General features: G+C 37.5%; 1 protein-coding gene across 8 annotated transcripts in view; it reads right to left on the reverse strand.

Moving 5' to 3' along the window:
* Positions 1-23,124, reverse strand: part of KDM4C (lysine demethylase 4C) — a 497,442-nt gene that overhangs the window by 187,180 nt on the left and 287,138 nt on the right. For all 8 annotated transcript variants that reach the window (XM_059411675.1, XM_059411674.1, XM_059411670.1 and 5 more), the window contains 4 exons: positions 17,343-17,536; positions 13,447-13,685; positions 11,074-11,375; positions 7,499-7,607 (listed from right to left, as the gene is read on the reverse strand). In XM_059411675.1, coding sequence (XP_059267658.1) covers positions 7,499-7,607; positions 11,074-11,375; positions 13,447-13,685; positions 17,343-17,536 — 844 coding nt within the window. The remainder of the gene's footprint in view (positions 1-7,498; positions 7,608-11,073; positions 11,376-13,446; positions 13,686-17,342; positions 17,537-23,124) is intronic.

The following is a 23,124-nucleotide window of genomic DNA, read 5'->3' on the forward strand; positions in this document are numbered from 1 at the left end:
ATACTCCATAGTGTATATGAACCACATCTTCCTTATCCATTCGTCCACTGAAAGGCATCTTGGTTCTTTCCACAGTTGGCCACCATGGCCATTGCTGCTATAAACATTGGGGTACAGATGGCCCTTCTTTTCACTACATCTGTATCTTTGGGGTAAATACCCAGGAGTGCAATTGCAGGGTCATAGGGAAGCTCTATTTTTAATTTCTTGAGGAATCTCCACACTGTTCTCCAAAGAGGCTGCACCAACTAGCATTCCCACCTGCAGTGTAAGAAAGTTCCCCTTTCTCCACATCCTCTCCAACACATGTTGTTTCCTGTCTCGCTTTTCAATGAAAGGCTAACATGGGGCAAGAGACTACATTATACCCTCTCCTACTATCATTCAAGTTTGAATGAAACTTCAGGGTTTGAAAGAAACTTTGGGACAATTAATGAGATGAGGAATCATGATGAGCCTTAAAGAGATTACATGATTTTGTTCTCCAAGGCCACATAGCCATTAACAGCCAAGGAAAAACTAGAACAAGGTTTCTGGTTGCCACCATAAACAGTCATGTACTCATTACAATCTGGCAAAACAGACAAACAAATGGGTGCTTTCAATATTTAAAATAAAATTGTTATCTACTTTAATACTTAAATAATATTTGTAAAGTTTGAATAGATAAAAGACATCACTATTATATTTGGTCAGCATATCCACTTAATCCTTAAAATAAGAGAAATAAAATGAAGACCAGAACATCTACACAAATTCTGTTAGAAAGGAGCAAGTTACAGCATGCCATGGACTAACAGGCATAATTCTCCCCTAAAACAACCATCTACCAAAGTTAAAGTGAAACAACCAATTTTTAATCATGTCCTTTTGTTAGAAGGACAATTGCAAAGTATCCAGGAGCCAGCTTGTACACTAGGAGTACTTACAATGACTGAATGACCCAGGCTAAATTTCAGAAAATACTATAGAAAGTATCAGGCAATCCCAGAAGAAAACAAAAATCTCTCATAAAGTGAATCAGCAGGTAGTTCCAGTTCCCCACATGGGTAAATGTGCTTCAGACCAATTCAGAATGTGATTGCATTATAAACATGAGCATTGTAACAAAAGGAACGTGAAACAGAGAAAATCATTTGGGAAAGTAATCAACTTTTGTCAGACTTGCATTCCTGAGATTCTCCTTACTTAATTATACTTAAATTTTATCCTTTAAAATAACTAAAAACCTAGGTTAAATGGGTTAAATAATGGTCAAACACCAAGAATAATCTCTAATTAAAGCAGCAATTTCCATCTCTTCTATCTCTATATTTAAATATTTAATCCTTTGCTAAATGAATTATAATATTAATAGAGACAGACTGTCTAAAAAAATAAATTGCTATAACATTGCCTGAAATACACTCTTAATCTAACCCTCAAGGCATGCAGACGTTACAAAGATAGGGATCTGGCATCTATAATTTCAAAGAGATGTTTAGCAGCTCATTTCCGTACTGCACTTGCTGAACTGATAATTTATAAAGTTATATAAAAAGTTCAGATTAGATAAAATTAGAGCCATAGCAGGGCTTTAATCTGACCTGAGTCAGATTGAATCTTGTCATTTTTCAAACTTGTAGGTGGGGTCACCTTTGCAGTAGGGTAAACATGGTAAAGATGGGTATCTGTGTCTTTCAATCTTTCTGTATAATTATTCTAGAAATCATAAAATTACAGTTGAAGAATTAGAAATAAAAATTTGGTCCACTGGGGATGAGCTCTAAATATCACCACATTTCATTTCAGGGTATTTAAAATGCCAAAAATCCATTCCTGAGCCTGTAAATTAGAACTCCCAATAATTTCTGGCCAATTCTTACATTTCACCCAGGAAGAAACTGAGGCCAATCTCAGTCAAAAAACTGATAGGGAGGGAGGGGAGTGGGACGCCTGGTGGCTCAGTAGGTTAAGCATCTGACTCCTGATTTCGGCTCAGGTCATGTTCTCAGGGTCCCGGGATCAAGCCCCATGCTGGGCTCCCTGCTCAGTGGGGAATTTGCTTATCCCTCTCCCTCTCCTTCTGCCTCTCTCCTGGCTCAGGCTCTGTCTCTCTCTCTCAAATAAGTAAGTAAAATCTTTAAAAATAAATAAATAAATAAAAACAAAAACCTGATAAGAGCCAACTAGGCCAGGACTTTAGTCAGTCCTTATTTCCAGTAATAAGCCAGATTCCACTTTAGAGGGGGTTCAAAATTTTTGCTAATTGCTTCTGCTAGATGTCTTAGAAACATTAACAGCTGGGATCCACTTTTACTTTAAATTTCTGACTTGAGATCTTGGCAGTCCTATGGTTAAGAATTTTAAGGGTGACTTTCTCTTATTAACCTATCTCCTTTTCCCATTCAAGCCTAGACCCAGGTGGCAAGCCCTCTTGTCCTCTGCCTATGGTCAGTTTTGGTTGGTTTTCCCCAGTACACCCTTAACAGAGGGTATAGACTTTTAAGAGTCCATCTTTGTGTGTTGTAGGGAATCCTAGAGGTCTTAACTCTGATTTCCAAGCTTCTACTCTACTCCCAGCATATTTACCCCAAACAGACACAGCATTAGCTCTCCCCTACCAATCTGATGTCATTTCTCTCTGCATATGGGACTCGACTGCAGGACTCCGGGATCATGACCCGAGTTGAAGGCAGTCACTTAACCAAACTGAGTCACCCAGGTGCCCTCCATTTCTCTTTAAAATACATTTTTGCCCATATTTTTTAAAAATGTGATCAAATATGAAAAATTACCAATATTACGAAATTGAGCACCTGATAACAATCTTATATATTTTCTCACAAACTTTCTACTTACTTTTTAAAGTCTCCAGCAAAACTCCACTTGACAGCATCAGTATGTCAACTCCCACTGCCACCAACAACAGTGGGGATCACTGCGTAAAGTATTACTGCATCAGCTACTACCATGTTCATGATGCCTCCCGTGTGCTTATGGGGCTGTCCTGAGTCACACTTGCTTGAGAAACATTAACCTTATCAATTCACCAAGGGAGTTAGGTGCACAGTAAGTACAAAAGCAGTGAACGTCTTGGAAGTCCACAGTGGGAAAAGCTGGAAAATTTACATTGGAAACACATGTAAATTTAAAAGAAATACACACATATATGCAGGATGATAGCTTCAGAGATCAAAGAATGAATCATGAGGGTTCAGGCAGCGAGGCTGACAAAATTCATGTCCAGAATATTAGTATAAGAGGAGGTCTGGAGTCTGTGTCAGCATGATTAAAGCACTGCTGATGAAAACCCTAGTCTGCAAAAGCATGAGGAATTCAACATTTTTTAATCTGAACGACATCAAACTAGGAAAGAAGGCAACAAATACAAATACACACTGCAGTGCTAGCCAAGTCACTGTCCCAGTGGGATGTCATTATTCTGGGGGCCCTCAGTTCTCCAAGGCTTTGGCTATGTCTACAACGTGGCAGCTTCATTTTAACTTTGAGGATGTCCTAGAATTTGGCACAGTGGTAAAGAAGATTCTGATACAGTCAGAATACAAAACTGGGTTAGCTGATATACATATATATATATTTCTCCAGCTAACTAAAACTGCATGTTTTCCTATACATTTATGCATACAGAGAATATTTCCTGGACAAGAACTTGCATTTTCCTTAACATGAAAGCATATATCATATTAAAGTATTTGACTAATGGCTGATTTCAAAGTTACTGATGACCAGCACTTTCCTGCTTTTGGATCCATGGATGATTTAAGCCGCAGTGGTTAACCTTGGACTAGGAAGGGAAGGCAAGATGAAAGGAGTAGGAGTAGGGAGACAGACAAATGATGAGCACAATATAAAGTGACAAGTGGCATTCTAAAGCTAAGTAAGTATGTATATAACAGGACAGCAGAGGTAGGAAAGGAGAAGTGGTGAGCAGAAAATGACTCAAGAAGGAAAGGGTAGCACATGTAAAACAATAATTGGGGGAAGTGCATGGAAGTAAAAAGCAGTAGATTACATTCAGAAGGAAAAAAAAGTTGTCTGAATGGATAAAAAGGAGGATTTGTGGAGGGTAGTTAAGAAGAATGAAGCTAGAGAGCAAAGCTGGTACTGGATCATGACGGCCTTAATGTCACTTATCCTGTATCAAAGCTGGAATATTAGGGGAAATATGTGAGAGCTTTTGAGCCCCCATCTTCACCAACGAAGGAAAAAGAAATACTGTGGCAGACTTCTGAGCCTGACAGCCCTAGTTGGTTCATCCCCTCACTCTCAGTACCTTCTGAGGCAAGAGTGTTGTTCTTGGAGCATGCCTGGTTCACCCATGCGACACACATACACTCTCCTTCCTACAGACACTCAACCACAAAGCATTGAAATTGGAGAACAGGAATATGCCATTATGTTGACATATCACAAGAAGAGGACAGGTACATATAAAGAATGCCTCAAAAATAAAATGATCCACCCAACCTTCTCTTTCAAGTTTATGTTTTAATACATTTGTATAATTATTTTAATGAACAGAAAAAATAAAGAATATTAATCCATGTTTCAGAATCACCTTGTACAGCTGCCCAGCTTAAGGAAAAATGTAACTGAAAAACATTTCAGTTAAAAGAAAACCAGAGGCAGCTTAGTCATTTCTTTTCAATTATAAATAATAAAATACTCAGTATACATTTAAGATTTTTTTCACTAAAAACAAAACAAAAACAATGAAGAATTAGATAAGAGTTTTTATAAAGATACTATATTCTAACATCATTCTTTTCTTATGTATACCACGTCTGCTCTACCACCAACAACCACTGTTTTGCTGGTTGAGCTGAGAGTCAGGAAATCCTTGCAGATTCTGTAATTACTGGATCTGCCACTAACTATAATGGTCTCTATAGTTCCAGGTCATTTGAATATCAAAGAGCCACTTCACTGTACTTTTGAGAAGAGCAACTTAGGGGTGACTCTTATCTCTTGGCTGCACACAAATTCCCAGAGATGCTGGATCAGTATTTTTTCTTTTTCCTAGTTTTCTGTTAAGGAGTCAAATTCCAACTTCAACAGAGAAATGCTCTTTCACCAGCAGAAGACTCAACTGTTGTTTAGAGACACAACTTCTCAGATGCTCTAATCTAGTTAATGCTCCTGACTGAAATATACCTACTTGTATATGAGGAATGCAAAAGGAGCCTAGTAGTTTGGGTAGAAAAATTCCCAAAAGAAGCTAGATTTGGAGTTGTGTGCTCTCAATGAGCACTAATCCCACTCTTCATCATTTTCTAATAATAATGATGTTCATTCACTTCCAACTGTATGACACAGAGGCAAAAGCAGAGGTAACAAGGGCCCCATGATATAAATACAGTTGACCCTTGAACAACTTGGGGGCCTAACCCCCACGCAGTTGAAAATTCACATATAACTTTGAACTCCACCAAAACTTAACTACTAATAGCCCACTATTGACCAGAACTCTTACCAATAACATAAAGAGTCGATCAACATGTGTTTTGCATATTATATGCATTATATATGGTATTCTTACTATAAACTAGAAAAAGGAAAATTTTATTTTTAATATATTTTTAAAAGAATTTATTTTTTTTTTTTTGTCAGATAGAGAGCATAAGCAGGGGGAGCAGCAGGCAGAGGAAGAAGCATGTAGAGGGGAAGAAGCAGCTGAGCAAGGAGACTGATGCAGGACGACCACAGTACCCTGGAATCATGTCCTCGGTGGAAGGAAGATGCTTAACTGTCTGAGCCACCCAGGCTCCCCGAAAAGAAAATTTTATTAAGAAAATCACAGAGAAGAGAAAATACTTTTTACAGTACCATACTGTATTTATTTAAAAAATTCACTTATAAGTGGACCCACACAATTCAAACCTGTGTTGTTCAAGGGTCAAATATAATTTACTTCAGGATGCAGAACATTCCCCATTGTTAGTATGGAAAGTTGTAAAAATATTTAGTCATCACTAAAATTCTCTGATTTTTTTATTTTTGATTCTCTAAAATCCTCAGAGGACCTTTATACTATATCCTTAACATATTAAAATACAGAGTGCATGACTGCAAAAGCTACAATTACCCTAGTGTTTCAGCAAGACATTTAGCCTTAAATCCTTGAGATGACTTTGTTAAACCAATTCACTTAAAAATTTTGTCAACCATACTGATTGAAATCAGAACTGTTCTCCATGGAGAAACTCTGGGCCAATTTATGACGGCCCACAACAAAATAAACTACCTGGGGGTAAAAAGGACACAGGAGAAAGTAGCTTTCCTTACATGGTACTATGATCCATTCCCTTCCAAAAAACTACACAATGATGGAGGAGCGTAATTAAAATTCAAAAGTAATGTACAGTAAGCAGTAATCACCTTATAATTGTCCTTTATTTTGACACTAAGGGGAAAATGGTTTGTTCTGGGTACAATAAAGAGGAGAAAGAAGAAATGAACATGATGACATATGGAAATAAACATGAATACATGAATATGTTTCACTACTTGTATTACTAGAGACAGAATTCCACCTTTGGCTGGTGTTCTGGAAATTGCTATAGTCATTATCCCATCCCTCCACTAATGATCTTTTTTCCTAACTAACCATGGGATATAAAAGAAGACAGTGAGTAAAGAAGAAAACAATCTGTTACAGATGTCTACTCTGATGACTGTATTCAAACCAAACAAGAGGCCTAATCCCAAGGTTCATATTACTCCATTGACAGCATCTTCACAGGCACAGGACCTTAACAGTTTGCACGAGTAAAGGACAATACTTTGAAGAATGGCTTTTTATAGAAAACCTGTTTAAATTGATCTTTTTAGAGAAGGGAAAAATAAGCTTCCCCCCGCCAATGCTATGAGACAGCTTACAAGGAAGAAACAGCTAGTCAGTGGTCTGATTTTTAATCGAAGGCAACAAAAATGCATTTTTGGAAAAAGAGAGAAAGAGAGATAAAAAGGGTAGCCAGGTAAAACAAAATATAAATATTACACCCTGGAATAGTAACTGATTTACTGAATTTACTGATTTACTGAATAGTAACTGATTTACTGAATACTTACTGAATTCTTACTGAATTACTGAATAATTTTAAAGGACTCAAGTTAAAAATAAAGACAATGCTAAGAAATCTATAGCATGTTAACTTCATGATTTGACACCTTTAGAGAAGTGATTCTCAACTTCCTCTAGAGTATCTTAAGGTGAATTTCAGAAAAGACCAATTTTATCCCATCATATGAAATGGGAAAACTTTGACTAGAAACATAGCTAGCTTATATGATGCAAGGATTTACCCTTAAAATCCAAATTCCTTTTGCCTGTTAACTATTTCTTATAACCTCCTTATGGTATGCATGTCTTTGCAACTCGGTCAAATTTCCTATCAAGCAATTTTTAGATAAGTTTATTATAAAAAACAGACAGAATGAATGTTGACTATCATTCAGTATACAGAGAATAAACACTGCAAAATCACAAGCTCACCTTCATCACTTGTTGCCTGCTGCTTCACCAGAGTCAGTGGGGATCTTGCTGGAGGCTTACTCAGTGGATGGCGCCAACTTTTAGCAGTTTTGGTTTCTCCCTCTATTCTCTGGTCACAGAACAAAAATGGAGAAGAAACACAGTTAAAGACTTGCTTTGAATAAAAAACCATGATTCACAATGATTTATGATACTTTAATTATAAAGAATTCTTATACTTATTTACCTCCTTGGGAATTAATCCTTAAAAAAAAAATCTTAAACCTATAAGTCAATAAAAATAGGAATCCATTCTATTAGTTATTTTACCAAGAGATCAACTATCCTTCCACTGCATATTAAAACACTATCTGTGGTGCAGGTTAGGCTTATCAAACTTGCAACTAACATAGCAGTTAGAAGTTTTCAAAATTTCTACCAAATTCATCTAAATTTAGGACTACATATTCATAATTATATAGAACTGTGGCACTTGGTCACCTCTATGCTGGCCACATGTGAAAATCTGGCAGGTCATTTTGCTTTCTATGTTTAATCAGTGAGCCAAAGTAAGCCTGTAATACTTTCTCCCATTCAGAAATGAATCCCCACTTCTCTGAGGATCAACTAAGAAATTTAAAGGTTTTTTTTTTTTTAATATAGTACATTACTGTCATCTTGAAAGCACTTAAATTTTATAAAGAATTTTTTGTCTTGTTCTCTCCAAACGCTATTTTCCTTTCAAAGGTATATGAGAAGGCCATCCACACCCTGACATCTTTGGATAGAATCTACTTACAAGTTTACTTGCCCAGGCACTCAAAAAACAAACAAACAAAACCCCCACTTTAAGGGGGTAGGTATTCAGAGAAAGTGTTTGAAACTAATGGGTTTGCATCAACAATTGACTAGGAAAGAAAAGAGTTTCAGAAATGTACCTGTAAATGGAAGAAGCAGTGGCTGGAAGTAGAGAAATTCCACTGGCTTCTGACACCAAAACAGGATTATGAGAAAATATGTGACAACATTTTAATCAAAGCTGGGAGTAAGGAAAGGATGTCAAAATAATACAAGGCACACCTGGGTGACTCAGTCAGTTAAGTGTCTTGTTCTTGACTGCAGGTCAGGTCATGATCTCAGGGTCATGGGTTCGAGCCCCATATCGGGCTCTGTACTGGGCATGGAACTTGCTTAAGATTCTCTCTCTCCCTCTCCCACTACCCCTCCAAAAAAATAATATAGGATGGGACAGATTTGTGGTTTATACTAGCTAAAAATTAATATGAAATACTTATCAAGTCCTCACTTTGTGCCACATTGTTGTAATGACTGAGCTACAGCAGGAAAAACTACACCAGGTCTCAGCTTTCAAGGAATGTGCATTATAGAGGAGGAAGGCACAGACAATAAACAACTAAATGTTCACTAGTTATGTTCACTAGGTACTATTAAGAAATATGCAATAGGGGCACCTAAATGACGCAGTCAGTTAAGCCTCCAACTCTGGGTTTCAGCTCAAGTCATGATCTCAGGGTTGTGAGACTGAGCCCAGCATTGGGCTCTGTGCTCAGCATGGAGTCTGCTTGAAATTCTCTTTCCCTCTCCCTCTGCCCCTCCCACTCATGCATGTGTACTCTCTGTTTCTCAAATAAATAAATAAATCAGGTTGTTTGGGAGGAAAAAAGGAAATACGCAAGAAATTTAAAAAGGACAGAACAAAGGAACAGAAAGAGATGGGAGGGAGCTATTTTACATGGGGTCATCAGAGAAGGCCTTTCTGACAAGGAGACATTTTAGTGGAATCTTGAGTGCCCTGAGGGAACTCTGTGGACTCAGAGGACCATCTAGAGAGCAGGAACAGCATGTAAGGTGTGAACATACTCAGTGTATTCCAGGAAGAGTATGGAACCCAGTTATAGACAGATAGACAGATACTGTTCAAAAGTAACATATTTCTTGGAAAGACTGACTAAAGCTGACTGCTGCAAGCATATACACAGCATTACGCTTAGTACTAAGAAACACTGGTCAAAACCATATAAGAACAAAATGGGTCTGTACTGCTTAGAATGGCTGCCTGACACTATGCTGTGAGAAAAAAATATCACACAGTTGATTCTGAGAAGGAGCAAATCAAGTCACTCAGGCCTTAACAGCAGTGTTTGCTTTCCAATGCAGGTCTTTGTTCAGTAAAATGATAAGGATAACGGTTAAAGGCACGGAAGGTAGAATCACCTCCATTGAAAACAAGGATATAGAAAAGTTACTTTCAGTTCCACTCTAAAGAATATGAGTAAACTTAATATAAACAGGCATTTGACTCATTCACCATTCCACAAAGAATCACAGTATCTACTCAGCTGCGTTTAATCCCTATGTGAAGTTAAGTTTTAAATTTTGCTTATTATTATGTGAATACTATTTTCAAATTTCCCTTAGCAACCATTTCAAATAAATTAGACCATATTTTTCTATTTCTCTTATGTTTTTCATAAATATTTAATAGTTCACTAGGACATACAATTATGCATAAGACTGTAAAAGTTATTGAGTCAAATTAGCAAATTATATTTTATGTTTTAAAACTACTATGAACTGACTATTCCAAGCTGATTTCCTTATCTAATCTCCCTGGTGGACTCAAAGATGTGAAAATGCCTGCAGTGACACAAAATGAGCAAGAGCAGTAAGAAGTGGGTCTGTTCGGTGGCTAGCTCAATTTATCACCTCCAACAATTGATGCTCTCCTTATTTATGCCCTGGAGATACTTCATCAAGTTGTATAGGTCAACACAGGGTAATGAATTCTGACAACCACTACACACAACTGGAGCTTGTCTGGTCCATTCATAATCTTAAGATTAAAGCAACAGTTTATACTGAAAGCATATACTATAAATGCATAAGAACATATGAGACATATTTATAGTTTCTCTATAAATGCAAAGAGTTAGAATGGGGTACCTGGCAATCAAGAGAAGTCGAGTTTTCTGAAAGGCAAAAGGCCTGTTTCTGGCAGTGGGTGGGGCCAGAAAGGTCAACCTGGTCCTAGAATCAGAGCCCAAGAGGAGACAAGGGAAAGCCATGACCAGCTGAGTTAAAATAGAGGTTGTGGGAAGCCCAGAGGTTTAACTGATGGCAGGAGGAGGTCAGAGTTCTGCAGGTGAACCTTTTCTGGTATGGTTAATATTACAGGTAACAGAACCATTCTGTAATAGATGTCGGTATCATTATGAAATCCTACTATAGTTTTCCAAGAAAGTACTATTGCGGGAAAATGGGGACAATAAATTTTTCTGTATTATTTCTTACAACTGCAATGAACCCATAATTATCTCAAAGTTCAATTTTAGAAAAAGTTAAAGAAAATTCAACTATAGCATGGAGCCAAAAATTTCATGCTCTCTGAATTTTCACCATGTGAACCAGAGTTCACAAAAGGCTTACCTCCCAGTCATCGAAGGAAATATGATTAAGACCTGTTAATGGGAAATGTTATTTCTACCCTAAAGCAAGATTTCAATGCACAGCATGTTTTCTCCAGAAAGTACTCTCACTACACAATAAATACAGTAAAAACAGACATTGCTACATACACCAGGAACTTTGAGGCCACTGGAGACGGCTAGGACTTCCCCAGGTTCGAGGCCATTCCTGTGGCGCTCCACATCACTCTCTTCTCCCTCTGTCAACACACTGTTACTCTCTGCCACTGAAGAACACGACTCAGGTGACTTTGGCCATGGAAGCTTGGGTGAGTCTGATTCCTTAGATGTCAGATTGCCACTAGATATAGAATCATCAGCTTCACTGGGATTTGAAGGTAGAATTACACCATAGGCTTGGTCATCCTTAGTTTTTATTTCCTCTGTTACAGATGTGCTTAAGCAACTGTTTCCTGAGGAGTCAAACAAAAGACTGTTAGTAAATCTTACACTGCATTACTACTCAACAATAATTCTCAACTAAATTTTTGTTTTTCAACTTCTCCTCTAAACTCTCACAGACATGAATGGGAACAGTTACCATAGCATCAGGAAGCCTTCATATTTATTAGTTTGGCAAAAGAATATACTTACTGACAAAATTAGAGCTTAAAAAAAGGTTACACTTTGACCAATGTCAAAAGCCAATGCAATAATAATTACCCAAAGCAATAGCAATTTGAAATCTTTCTAAAAATAGGAATTATATTCCAGTACATGATGCTAAGAGCTGCTACTAATAAAACATTCCAGCTCAGAGGATCTATGGAAAAAACACATGTAAGGCTGTGTTAGATCCAAATAAAAAGTATGTCATACACTAAACCTGTATTGCATGCTGATGGAAAATAAAGGGAAAGGTTATCATGAGCTCATCTCTTCCACTGCCATCTCTATTTACTCTTCTCTCTCCCTTACAAACATTCATAGGCATCATTTCACCATCATATATTGGCTTTGATGCTAAACACACCCAAGTTTTGTACCTAAGTGTTCTGCAAGGTCTCAAACCCTGGACGTCAAAATACAAGGAATCATGTATCAATAGAACTAATAAAACTGGGTGCCATTGGCCTCAACCACCCAGTAATCTATCAAGTAGTTAAATAAATCCAATGTAATTAAAAACTATGGTAAGGGACTATTAAAAAAAATCCAGGGTTGCCTGAGTCAGTTAAGCGTCTGCCTTCAGCTCAGGCAGTGATCCTGGGGTCCTGAGATGGAGGCCACAGCGAGCTCCCTGCTATGTACAGTTTAACTGTGTTCTTTGCATTGCTTGCTATTCCTTTCTCTACCTTCCCCATTCTTGCAATTTTCTATCCATTCATCACAAATTAATTCAGATATCACCTAGTCCATGAAACCTTGCCCAGGACAGCCTCTGGACTGTTTGGAGTTTTTTCCTTGGTATATCAGTAATACCCTGGAACATCTCTATTATGGTACTTACCACACTGTATTGTAACTGTATGTTTGCCTAGCTCTCCAATAAAGTATGAAGTCACTAAAAGAAAGTCTATTATTTAAACTCTATTTAAACACAGATATCTCAAGAGCAAACAGTAATGAAAGTGAAGACATAGGAGAGAATCAAATTAGGACTATGAAAAGGACTTTTTCTTTTACTCTAAGTGGAATAAGAGTAAGAAGAAGGTAGGGACAAGACCTCACCTACATCTTTTAAAAGGATCACTCTGCCATATGGAGAAGTGACTAGCATGGGTGAGTAGGGTAGACCCTGAAAAAACAGAAAAGAAGCAATTTCTGCCAACAGTTCAGTCAAGAGATAAAAGTACCTTGAACAAGGAGGAACCAAGGGTAGATGGCCAGATTTGGGGGAGTCCCACAGTTGAAAGACAAACTGGATGAGCAGTATGAGAAATTACCAATAAGCTCAATTAGTAAAAGGACAAAAACTCTGACAAATATTAAAGAGGTAAAACATTACAGCAATTTCAGAGACATATACTATAAAAAGGAAGAAAGCAAACTAGTTGAGACTTACAGGGTATGCCTTTAGTACAGAGAAACAGCAAGGGAACTATACATACCATTTCACAAAACTGAATGATTATTATTATTCTTTTTTAAAACCTTTATCTTTATTTTCTTCTTAAAATTAAGTTGAAAGCTAAGAATCTGCAAAGCATTATCTACAATTGGTTTTTACTGTTCCATGTGAATTTAACAGAAGCTTTCCAAAAATGTATTGTATACTATAAATTGAGTTGTACCCCTCCCCCAAAAGTTTTCATTTTAGAATATTTTTTTTTTTATTAAACCAAATAGGCACTGCTGGCTGTCTCCTAATTCCATCACACATTATTGATGCTCCTGACTTTTACAACATTCACTTGGCCTCCTTACTGTTACTTCATAGCTTTAGATGCCTTACTGGTAAAGCTATGTGAAAAGGTAAGATACATGTCATAGAACAGAGAGTGAAGACATCAGCTTACATGTGAAACATAGTCAGTTTCTCACCTGGGAGTTTGACATTATCTGATGAATTCTGATCTAGCTGCTTTCTGCTAGGAGAAGCCTCTTCTTCTGAAGGTAGTTCTGTGTTCCCCATCTTCACTGCTTTTTCTGGTTTTCCATTGACCTTGAGACCTTCTGGGTCTGGGTCAGGGGTAAGGCCCTCTGCCCCATCAACTGCCGGTGACACTTCTTCATTTCCCTCATTCTTAAGCCTCTTAGAGTGAGAACCACTGCACTGGAAACTATTAACAAGAGAAGCTGTGGTCAGAGCAGGACATTTGCAATTATAAATGTTATTTTCACTTACCGAAAGTAGTGAAAAAGCTGATAGCTTTCTAATTATTATGCAAAAATAATCTTCACAATTAATAAATTAAATCTGAAATTGAAATCTCAGCAGTTTTAATAACAATTTGCTAAAAATTAATTTTTTTTTCTAGTTAGACAACGATTTTATTGCTTGAGTACATAGTCAAATTTACGCGACCAGTGCAGAGGCTGTGGATGACTCGTATTTCCAATTGTGGGGGAGGACTCGTTTGGTCTTATAGTATCGAGCCAACCGGTGAATATGGCTCTCTATCAGAATCAGTCGGAATTTAGCATCCTTGTCCTTTCTGTTCCTCTCAAGATGCTTTCAAACAGCAACTTTCTTAATCAAATGGTAGAGATCCTCAGGAAGATCAGGAGCGAGTCCTTTGGACTTAAGAATTCTCAAGATTTTATTGCCTGTCACAAAACGTACTTGTGCCACACCATGGGAGTCTCTCAGAATCACACCGATCTGCGAGGGAGTCAGGCCCTTCTTGGCCAGTAACTGATTATTAAAGTAACTGATTATTAAATATTATTGGGGAATATTGCTAAAATATTGCTAAAATTTTATAACAGTATTAAAAGAAGTCTGAAAATAAAAAAGTGAAAAATTATGACATGGGGATAATAAAGTCATAAATGTTTTTTAGGTAATAAAGAAAGGAAAAGGAAAAGAGATTTCTATAAGCTGTTGTTAAAGTCTATGTATATTACTTACATTCTAAGTTTCATTTAATTTTGAGTATGCATGAAAATCATCAAAATTAAATGCCAAATCATTATTAGCTAAAGGAATTAGAAGAGGAGACAGGCTAACTAATTGTATTTAACATCTTATATCTACTTCTTGTTTTCAGAGTAAACACTATTTTAATTCTTTTCTTAGTATTTTTCAGGAGGTCACTTGATGGCTTTGTCATAGATGCCTTCTGTATAACACACAACATTCCCAACACTTTCATTTAAGAATTACAAATCAAATCTAAGCAACGTGTATTTCCATGTCCAAACACACACACACACACACACACACACAAAGCCTGTTCACTACAGGAAGTCAGGGAAGGTAGGTTTCTGAGGTGAAGGTGGTAGCCAAGGATAACCTATGTAAATTAGCTTTGGCTGCTATTGGCAGTACTACTGTCATCATCACCATTATTGCATTGGCCAGGTGGGAAATCTTCACATTATAAATAGCATAGCACATGTAAAATAAGATGGCTGATTTCTCTTCGAGATTTCAATGAATCATTCACTTCATTACATTTCCTAGATAGGCTATTACTTAAGGGAGATCAGCAAATGCCATGATCAAGTCACAAGCCTGGGCATAATCAACGAGCCCCTTAACATGAGGCCATCTAACTGAATGAGCAAAGTCCACTGATTATTTTAACCTACTAAAAGGCATTTCAAGTCTGTTCAATGTCATAGATCTATGTTCTCTGTCAACACTAAAGGGTCACTGTTTTTAGTAAATAGGAGACCAGATCATGCACCTAAATAAAGTATTGTATTTTCTGTCCATTAAAGAACAATTCTCAAGATGTTCTATTGGGGGGCGCCTGGGTGGCTCAGTTGGTTAAGCAGCTGCCTTCGGCTCAGGTCATGATCCCAGCGTCCTGGGATCGAGTCCCACATCGGGCTCCTTGCCCTCTGCAGGGAGCCTGCTTCTCCCTCTGACTCTGCCTGCCATTCTGTCTGCCTATGCTCGCTCTCGCTCACTCTCTCTCTGACAAATAAATAAATAAAATCTTTAAAAAAAAAAAAAAAAAGATGTTCTATTGGTATTTCTTCTGGACTCAGATTGTCTAATGCCTCCTCACCTTTTTGGCATTGACTCTCTAATCAGTATTTCCCTAACTTTTTTTAAATACAACCAACCCGTTATAAGTTACACATTTTAGATAGTGATACAACACACTCATACACATATGTTCACACATCAGGAATTAATACTCATCCTTACCACAGAAAAGAAATGCAATACTTTTTACTCTATTTTGCATCCTAATTTTAAAATGTTGTAACTAGCCTACTGAATTTATTTGAAAACTAACAGTTTGAAAATCACTGCTGTAAACTATAGGGTAAAATAAGAACACCTGAGTTTTAGTTCTGTTACTAATTCCACGCCTCAGGTATTTATTTCTCTTATAAAATGCAGAAGCGTGACTCCATGTTCTTAAATTTCCTCCACTCACTACCATTTAAAAATAGCAGAATATAAATGTCAGAATAAGAAAATAAGCATCAGAAGTATGGCCAAAGATTTAAAATCACACTGCTATTTAGTTAATGGCCAAAAAACCCCAAAAACAAAAACTAGAAATAAGATATTGACCCAAACACAGGGGATTAAATACATGCAGGCATTGAGTATTATGTTGTACGAAATCATTTAATTACATGAAGAACACTCACAAAACCAGTCATCAAAGGGTTAACAGAGCATAGCCCAGTTTTGGAAAAGTATATTATGTAATATAATAAGCACATATGTAAAGGGTATCCACCAAATTTTAACACTGGATGGTGATGTTATAAGTGATTTGGGATTCCTTCACTATTCTTTTCCTTATTTTACAAATATTCTCCAGTGCCAAATATTAGTTTTATAATATGAAAGAAAAACAATGAGTAATATTGGAGAATAAACGTGTAATATAAACCTGGAAAATATAAGAGCCTAAAAACTTTGCCTAAGGACCTGAGAACAACATAACACATGCTCCATCAATGAGTTTTTTTTTTTTAAAGATTTTATTTATTTATTTGACAGAGAAAGATCACAAGTAGGCAGAGAGGCAAGCAGAGAGAGAGGGGGAAGCAGGCTCCCTGCCGAGCAGAGAGCCTGATGTGGGACTCGATGCCAGGACCCTGAGATCATGACCTGAGCCGAAGGCAAAGGCTTAACCCACTGAGCTACCCAGGCACTCCATCAATGGGTTTTAAAATAGGAAGATGCCCACAGATGACCTAAAAACTTCTGAAATGGCTCTGGCCACTAAAATGGAATATAGAATAAAGTTCACATGGACAACCATGTTAAACAAATACCACCTGCTCTGCTTTACACCTTGTAAAAGAATAAAACCAAGTGTATAAATTGTAGCCAAATATAGGTATCCTGATGAGTAAAGTATCTTGAGTGAAGAATGAAGAAAACAAATAAAGTCAGAAAATCAGTAGCTAAATGAAAAGGTTCGACATCAAGTTATTGAAGTTTATAAAAATATGGAGATGAATACAGAGCACTAATTCAACCTTAATGTACATTAGTAAGGGGTCTAGGAGGTCCCAGGACTGTTCTTTTTGGCATGTATAGCATGTCAGGAATATTCTCAAGCACATTATATATCCCTTCCTATATTTTACTTATTATACTTCTTAAGAATTATAAATTATAATTTATATAATTATAAGAATTATAAATACTTTGCCTCGGTTTTTTTCAGTAAGATATTAAGTAAATTTATGATGATAAACAGGAGAAAGCAAATGAATAGTTTCTGAGAACATCACATTCAATGACCCATTTTATTGAGTAGGTACAACTGGGATGGGGGGGAAGAAATCATTACCTCCTAGATGCTTTTCTTACTTTCCTCCTCCTCTGCAGCCATGCTTTTACTTCAGGTGTGGATTCTGGAGTAGGCTTTGTGTGATCAATGGTGTATATATCCTTTCCTTGCTTCCAAAGCTGATATCTGTCTGGCTGAAATTTCCTCACAAAGATATCCATTGAGATTTTCACCATGTCTTTCCTGCAGGTGCACTGAAACAACAGGGTTGGTGTGCTTTAAACATTGTACTGGCTACATAAGGTCAGACTAAGTTATACTCTGAATGTACCATACATGAATACTCACCACAAACTTGAGGATAATGTTTTACATTTTCAATATAAATTGCAGCAAGTGATAAATTCAATTTTTTTCTGAATAGAGGTGACAACCTATACTTTCACATTTACAAATGATAAAATGCAGTGTATGGTTCATTGAGAACTTACTGCAAAAACAACTAATAGGAAAGCACACACACACTATATATATATATATATATATATATATATATATATATATATATATATTATTGTTTATTTGAGAGAGAGACATCAAGAGAGAGCATGAGTGAGGAGGAGGTCAGAGGGAGAAGCAGATTCCCCATGGACCTGGGAGCCCGAAGTGGGACTCGATCCCAGGACTCCAGGATCATGACCTGAGCTGAAGGCAGTCACTTAACCAACTGAGACCCACCCAGGCACCAGGAAAGCACACTTTTGTAAGATTGCCTGGGGCAGAAGAATTATCTTCTCATCATGAATATGGACCAAATGCTGAAAGGCCCATAAAACTGAAAACCTGGATTACAATGAATAAAAATAGCCAATGTATGTTTGTTTAGAAAAATTCAACCAATAGATTGAGATAAATTTTAATCACATGTATTTTAATCACATGTATGTTTATTAATAAATATACTCTCCCAGATTAATCAATAATTAGAGCAAATGACTGGCTTCTCTTCTATGTCCTACCCATAAGACCCCCACCATCATCACTTTAAATATGTAACTAAGAAGAAATAGTGTTAAGGCGAAAAGTTCAAAGAAAAGATTATTTTAAATCTACTAGGACTTTGATTATCATGAATACATAGTCAGCAGTTCCACCTTATAAAACAAGTTTCCTATAAAGACTTCAACAGGTTAAATTGTGTCTAGGCCAACATTCCATTAACAGGGCAGTTATCATGCAAACAATCCCTAACACACCTAACGACAGACTGGTTGACTTAACAACAGCCTTGAAACAATAAGTCTCTCAATATGTTGGTGATAAGATTATCATCTCCATCTAAATTAATTTCAAAGCTTAATAATCTCCAAACTGTATTATCTATCCCTAGAGTTCAAATCTTGACAGGTATAATGTTTTAAAAGTTCAGAAAACACCTTATACTCAACATGCCTAAAATAACTTCTTCAACTGCAAACAAACATTGTTATGATATCATGATTCTTCCATTCTTCTACATTCATAGTCAACATTTCCCAATCCCTCCCTTCTCATCTACTCCTAAAAATTCTGTCTGTCGTCACCAATAAGAAGTCCTTCCTTTAAAATGTCTCCTGCATGAAGTCCTTATACCAGGATCCTTTCATCTTCACTTTCAGACACTGAACTCTAGCATAACAAAGCAAACTCACTTCTCTATCTGCAGTCACTCCTAGCACCAATTCATCTTTAGAGCTGTCACTTTAATCCTCCTCAAATATCTTATAACCTTTCCTGAGTTCAATAAGCTGTAATCTATGCTGCTCTGCTATTAGAATAAAATCTAGACCCCTGAGTCCAGCATTCAAGGGATCCAAGATTTGACTCTACCAGTGAGATTTCCGAGTTTCTCTCCCATCACCACTCCTTTTCAACCCAAGGAGCATAATCACCAGAAGCCAAATGTGCAGATGCTTCCTTAACTCAGTACTTCTGCTTCTACCACAATATCTTCCTGATCACTGTTCTATTATTACAAGAAAAAAAAATTATCTTAAACACTGTAAATTGTACCAACTATTCCTCTGAATGCAGTACTGTTTATCTATAGCTCTGCTTTCTATTATAAGTTAAGTATAGAAAAGGTTCTACAACATCTTGCTATAATTATCTTGGCCTATAAATACGGAAAAGGGAAATGTGAGACATTTTAGCATATTTTGGTTTAAGATGCAATCTTACCCCTAAAGGAAGAAACAGAAACTGGATTCATCAGCAGAAACTTTCCTATTTCCTAAAGTGTTACCAATATTTGCTTCATGAAGAAAAATAAGGGATGAACAATATTGACAAAATTAGTTTCTTTGGCAAGGGAGAATTTTGTCGTACCTATCTTACTTTCCCATTCCCCCCTCACAGAAGTCAGATTTTGTGAACATGCAGCAAGATCTACCACTCATTTGACTGCTTGACTCACTACAAAGGATTAAGTTCTATCTCCAAATTAAAATACTCAGAAAGAAAGAGACAAAAATATCCAAAATAATGCAAGGAACAACATCAGAGTCAAAAATAGTAAAATTCAGCAGCACAGAGAAATCTACTTTTTTTTTTTTTTTTTTAAAGAAATCTAGTCTTGTTAGTATTGAAAAATAGTAACACTCATCTAAACCCTTCAGGAAGTTAAATGAGGTCATTTTAAGAGAATGCACTACATAAATTTGTTAGTAAGAAGGAATGACATTAACAATCCCATTTGGAAATTAAGAAACTTTCAGACTACATACTAATACAAAGAGCAATAATAAGCAATAGTTAATACTTTTTGAGCAAACTATTTGTGATATCAAGTCAAAATACTAAAAAGAATGGCTATTCTTGCTGCTCCTTTTAAGAACATACACATATGGGTTAAAAATGCTAAGCCCAAATTTAAAGAGAATTTTCAGGAGTTTGTATGCATTGAATTTTTCCATATTTCACTACCCTAAGACTTACTATATAGAATCACGATTATATGTTCCTATCTCGCAGGAAGTCAAATTTATGTTATTATTGATACTGAAAACCATCAATCTACTTTAAAGATGAAAATGCTTTAAAAATTAGCAACTTTCTAAGACAGAAAATACTAAATTAGTTGTCTCAATTGCAAAACTGGAATTTTCACATAACCACAATAAATGATTAATAAAATAAGAAGTTAATACTAAAACACCCAAACCGAGGTATTACTTTTAACATATTTTCTTCATGACACACAGGATGGTTAATTAATTATGAAAAAAATACTTTCATGTGCAAATATCTGATAAGGAAGGCTTTGAAGGTATGAAAAAATGTGTGAAATGATTCTGCTTTTCATTCTGTTTATCAATAATTAAATGATAAGTAGGAAGGAACTAAGTAAAGAATGCCTTAAAATAAGACAAGTCTAGTAGCAACTTGATGGTGGCTGTCATGGTTATTATGAGGGTTTTACAGGTTGAATTGTGACCCCCTCAAAAGGTATGGTGCTGTGCTCACCCCAAGTATATCAAAATGTGACTTGTTAATGCAGAAGTAATGACTTAAGGTCATACCAGAGTAAGGTGGGCTTTAATCCAAAAGGATTGATATCCATATCAGAAAAGAAGAGACAAAGACACACAGGGGAGAAGGCCATATGAAGACAGATGCACAGATAGGAGAAATTTGTCTATAAGGCAAAGACCACCAAGGACCAACTTCCACTACCAGGAAAAGGCAGGGAAGGATTGCAAAGGGAGGAAAGTCTTATTGGCACCTTGATTTTGGATTTCCAGCATCCATTACCATGAGACAATACACTTCTGTTATTTTAAACCATCCAGTTTGTGGTCCTTTGTTACAGCAGTTCTCAGAAATGAATATAGCCTTAGAAAACTAATAAATGTTTGGTATTGTCAAGTGCATTACTGCTGTAACAAATACCTTAAAAATTTGGAAGTGGTTCTGGATAAAAAAAGAGTAAAGAAACCTTCTGTGATCATAAGCAATACATACATAATCATGAACAGAATGTCACTAGACATGTGAACTTTGCTAAAGTGTTTTGTTAAAAAGGTGTTTTTGCCAAGATCTTGGATGATAATGAGGAACATGGTATTGAAAACTGGAAGGAAGGTGATCCTTGTGACAAAGTAACAGAACTGGGTTCTTCTGCTGGGTGGCAGAAGAAAGTGATGAGCTTGAATATGTAGTTGAAGATATGTCCAAGGAAAATATGGAAAGTGAAGGCTATTTTCTTTGTTATTTATCATAAAATAGGAGGGAAGAAATAAACTGATGAAGGAAATGCTAAGCAAAAAGGAAAATTTCAGCCTATCCATTTAAGTGTGCTCTGCAGACTGGGCCAATGGTTTGGTGGGACAAACATCTGCTAAGGAGATTTGACATGTGAATCAGGGATGAACTCAACCATACCAGCAGAAGCCAGAACTCAGGATGTAGTTATCCTGGAAAGAAATATGGAGGACCTTCCTGTCTGATGGCTTGCATAGCCATGATTGCACAGAAAGCCAACACATTTTTTGAGATCTTTATACTGGCAAAATGCTGCTAGCTTGGATGGAAAGGGATAAAGACACAAAATAAAATGAAGGAAGAAAGACTCCAAGGGCAAAGTTACAGTAAAGAGAACTGAGCCAGGGGAGACAAGATCGTGGGGAACTAGAAGGAGGCACCGTTTCAACCTGTACCTAAAGTGAGCTGATTACCTACCAAAGAACTCTGATCAACCATGAATTAGCCTGAGATCAGAATTATACACATCTGGATCTCTACAGGGGCAGAAGACACCAGTGGGCAGGTAAAGCAGAGTGGGAACATCGGACTGATATTGGAAGATAAACAAAAGGGGGAGGGAGCCACCAGAAGCCACCCATTGGAAAGTAATACCCCAATAAAAGAGTACCCTGCGACTGGGGACCAGCATTAACTTGGAGTCTGGTTGAAAGCACTCAAAAAGAGCAGGATCCTGGGGGGGGGGGGGGGGGAATTGTGGGAATTGGAGCAATTAGGGACAGGGGCTTAAGGCCCCAGATCAAGGAGAGACACCCCGGCACTGAGTCAGAGAAAGTGCAGCGAAGAAACCAGGTCTTGGTCCCTGAGCTGCCAGCATGCCTGAGAGCACCCAGGTGGTGGGTGGTGGCTCCCATGAGGGGCTGGGAGCCTCACCAGCCTGCAGAATCACAGCCTTTTTGCACTCTCCAAGCACACTCTGCGCCCTGCTATCAGAGTCTGAGTCGCGCCCCACACCCTCCCCTGAGAGAGGTGTGTGCAGGCACCAGCCCAGTGCTTTCAGACCTGGAAAGACCAGGCACTCCCAGCCCTGGCCAGCGGGAAAATCTCTGTGTGTGATCACTGCTTGGGACCTCTATGGTGGACTGGAGCTGCCCAGACAGCTGCTGCTGTCGTGGTTTTGGGTACAAGCAGGAGTTCCTGCATCCCCAGGGACTGTGACTGGCAACCTGCTCTGCCAGTGGCCAAGGGGGAATTTATGTGCTCTGGAGCACCTAGAGAACAGATGAGGCTTCTCTCTGAGAGGGAGGTCAGGGTGCAGTTTGCTTTCCTCTAAACTCCAAAAACCATCAAAAGATGTCAAGGTGAAAGAAAACAAACCAAAAAACCTCCAGAGAACAAAAGCCTGAAAAACCTGTCTCCTCAGAGACCACCCCCTTGAGGAGGGTGGGAGGACTTAATTCCAAAACACTGAAAACCCACACAGCAATCCCCTCCCACAGAAAGCCATGGGGGGGGGGGGGCGATTGGGAACAAGAGAACAAGCAGCACTACTTCATAGATACAACTTTTATTTTTAATTCGTTCCCACTATTCTGGTTCA

The sequence above is a fragment of the Mustela nigripes genome, chromosome 9 (assembly GCF_022355385.1).
Source record: "Mustela nigripes isolate SB6536 chromosome 9, MUSNIG.SB6536, whole genome shotgun sequence".
NCBI classification, from domain to species: Eukaryota; Metazoa; Chordata; class Mammalia; order Carnivora; family Mustelidae; genus Mustela; species Mustela nigripes.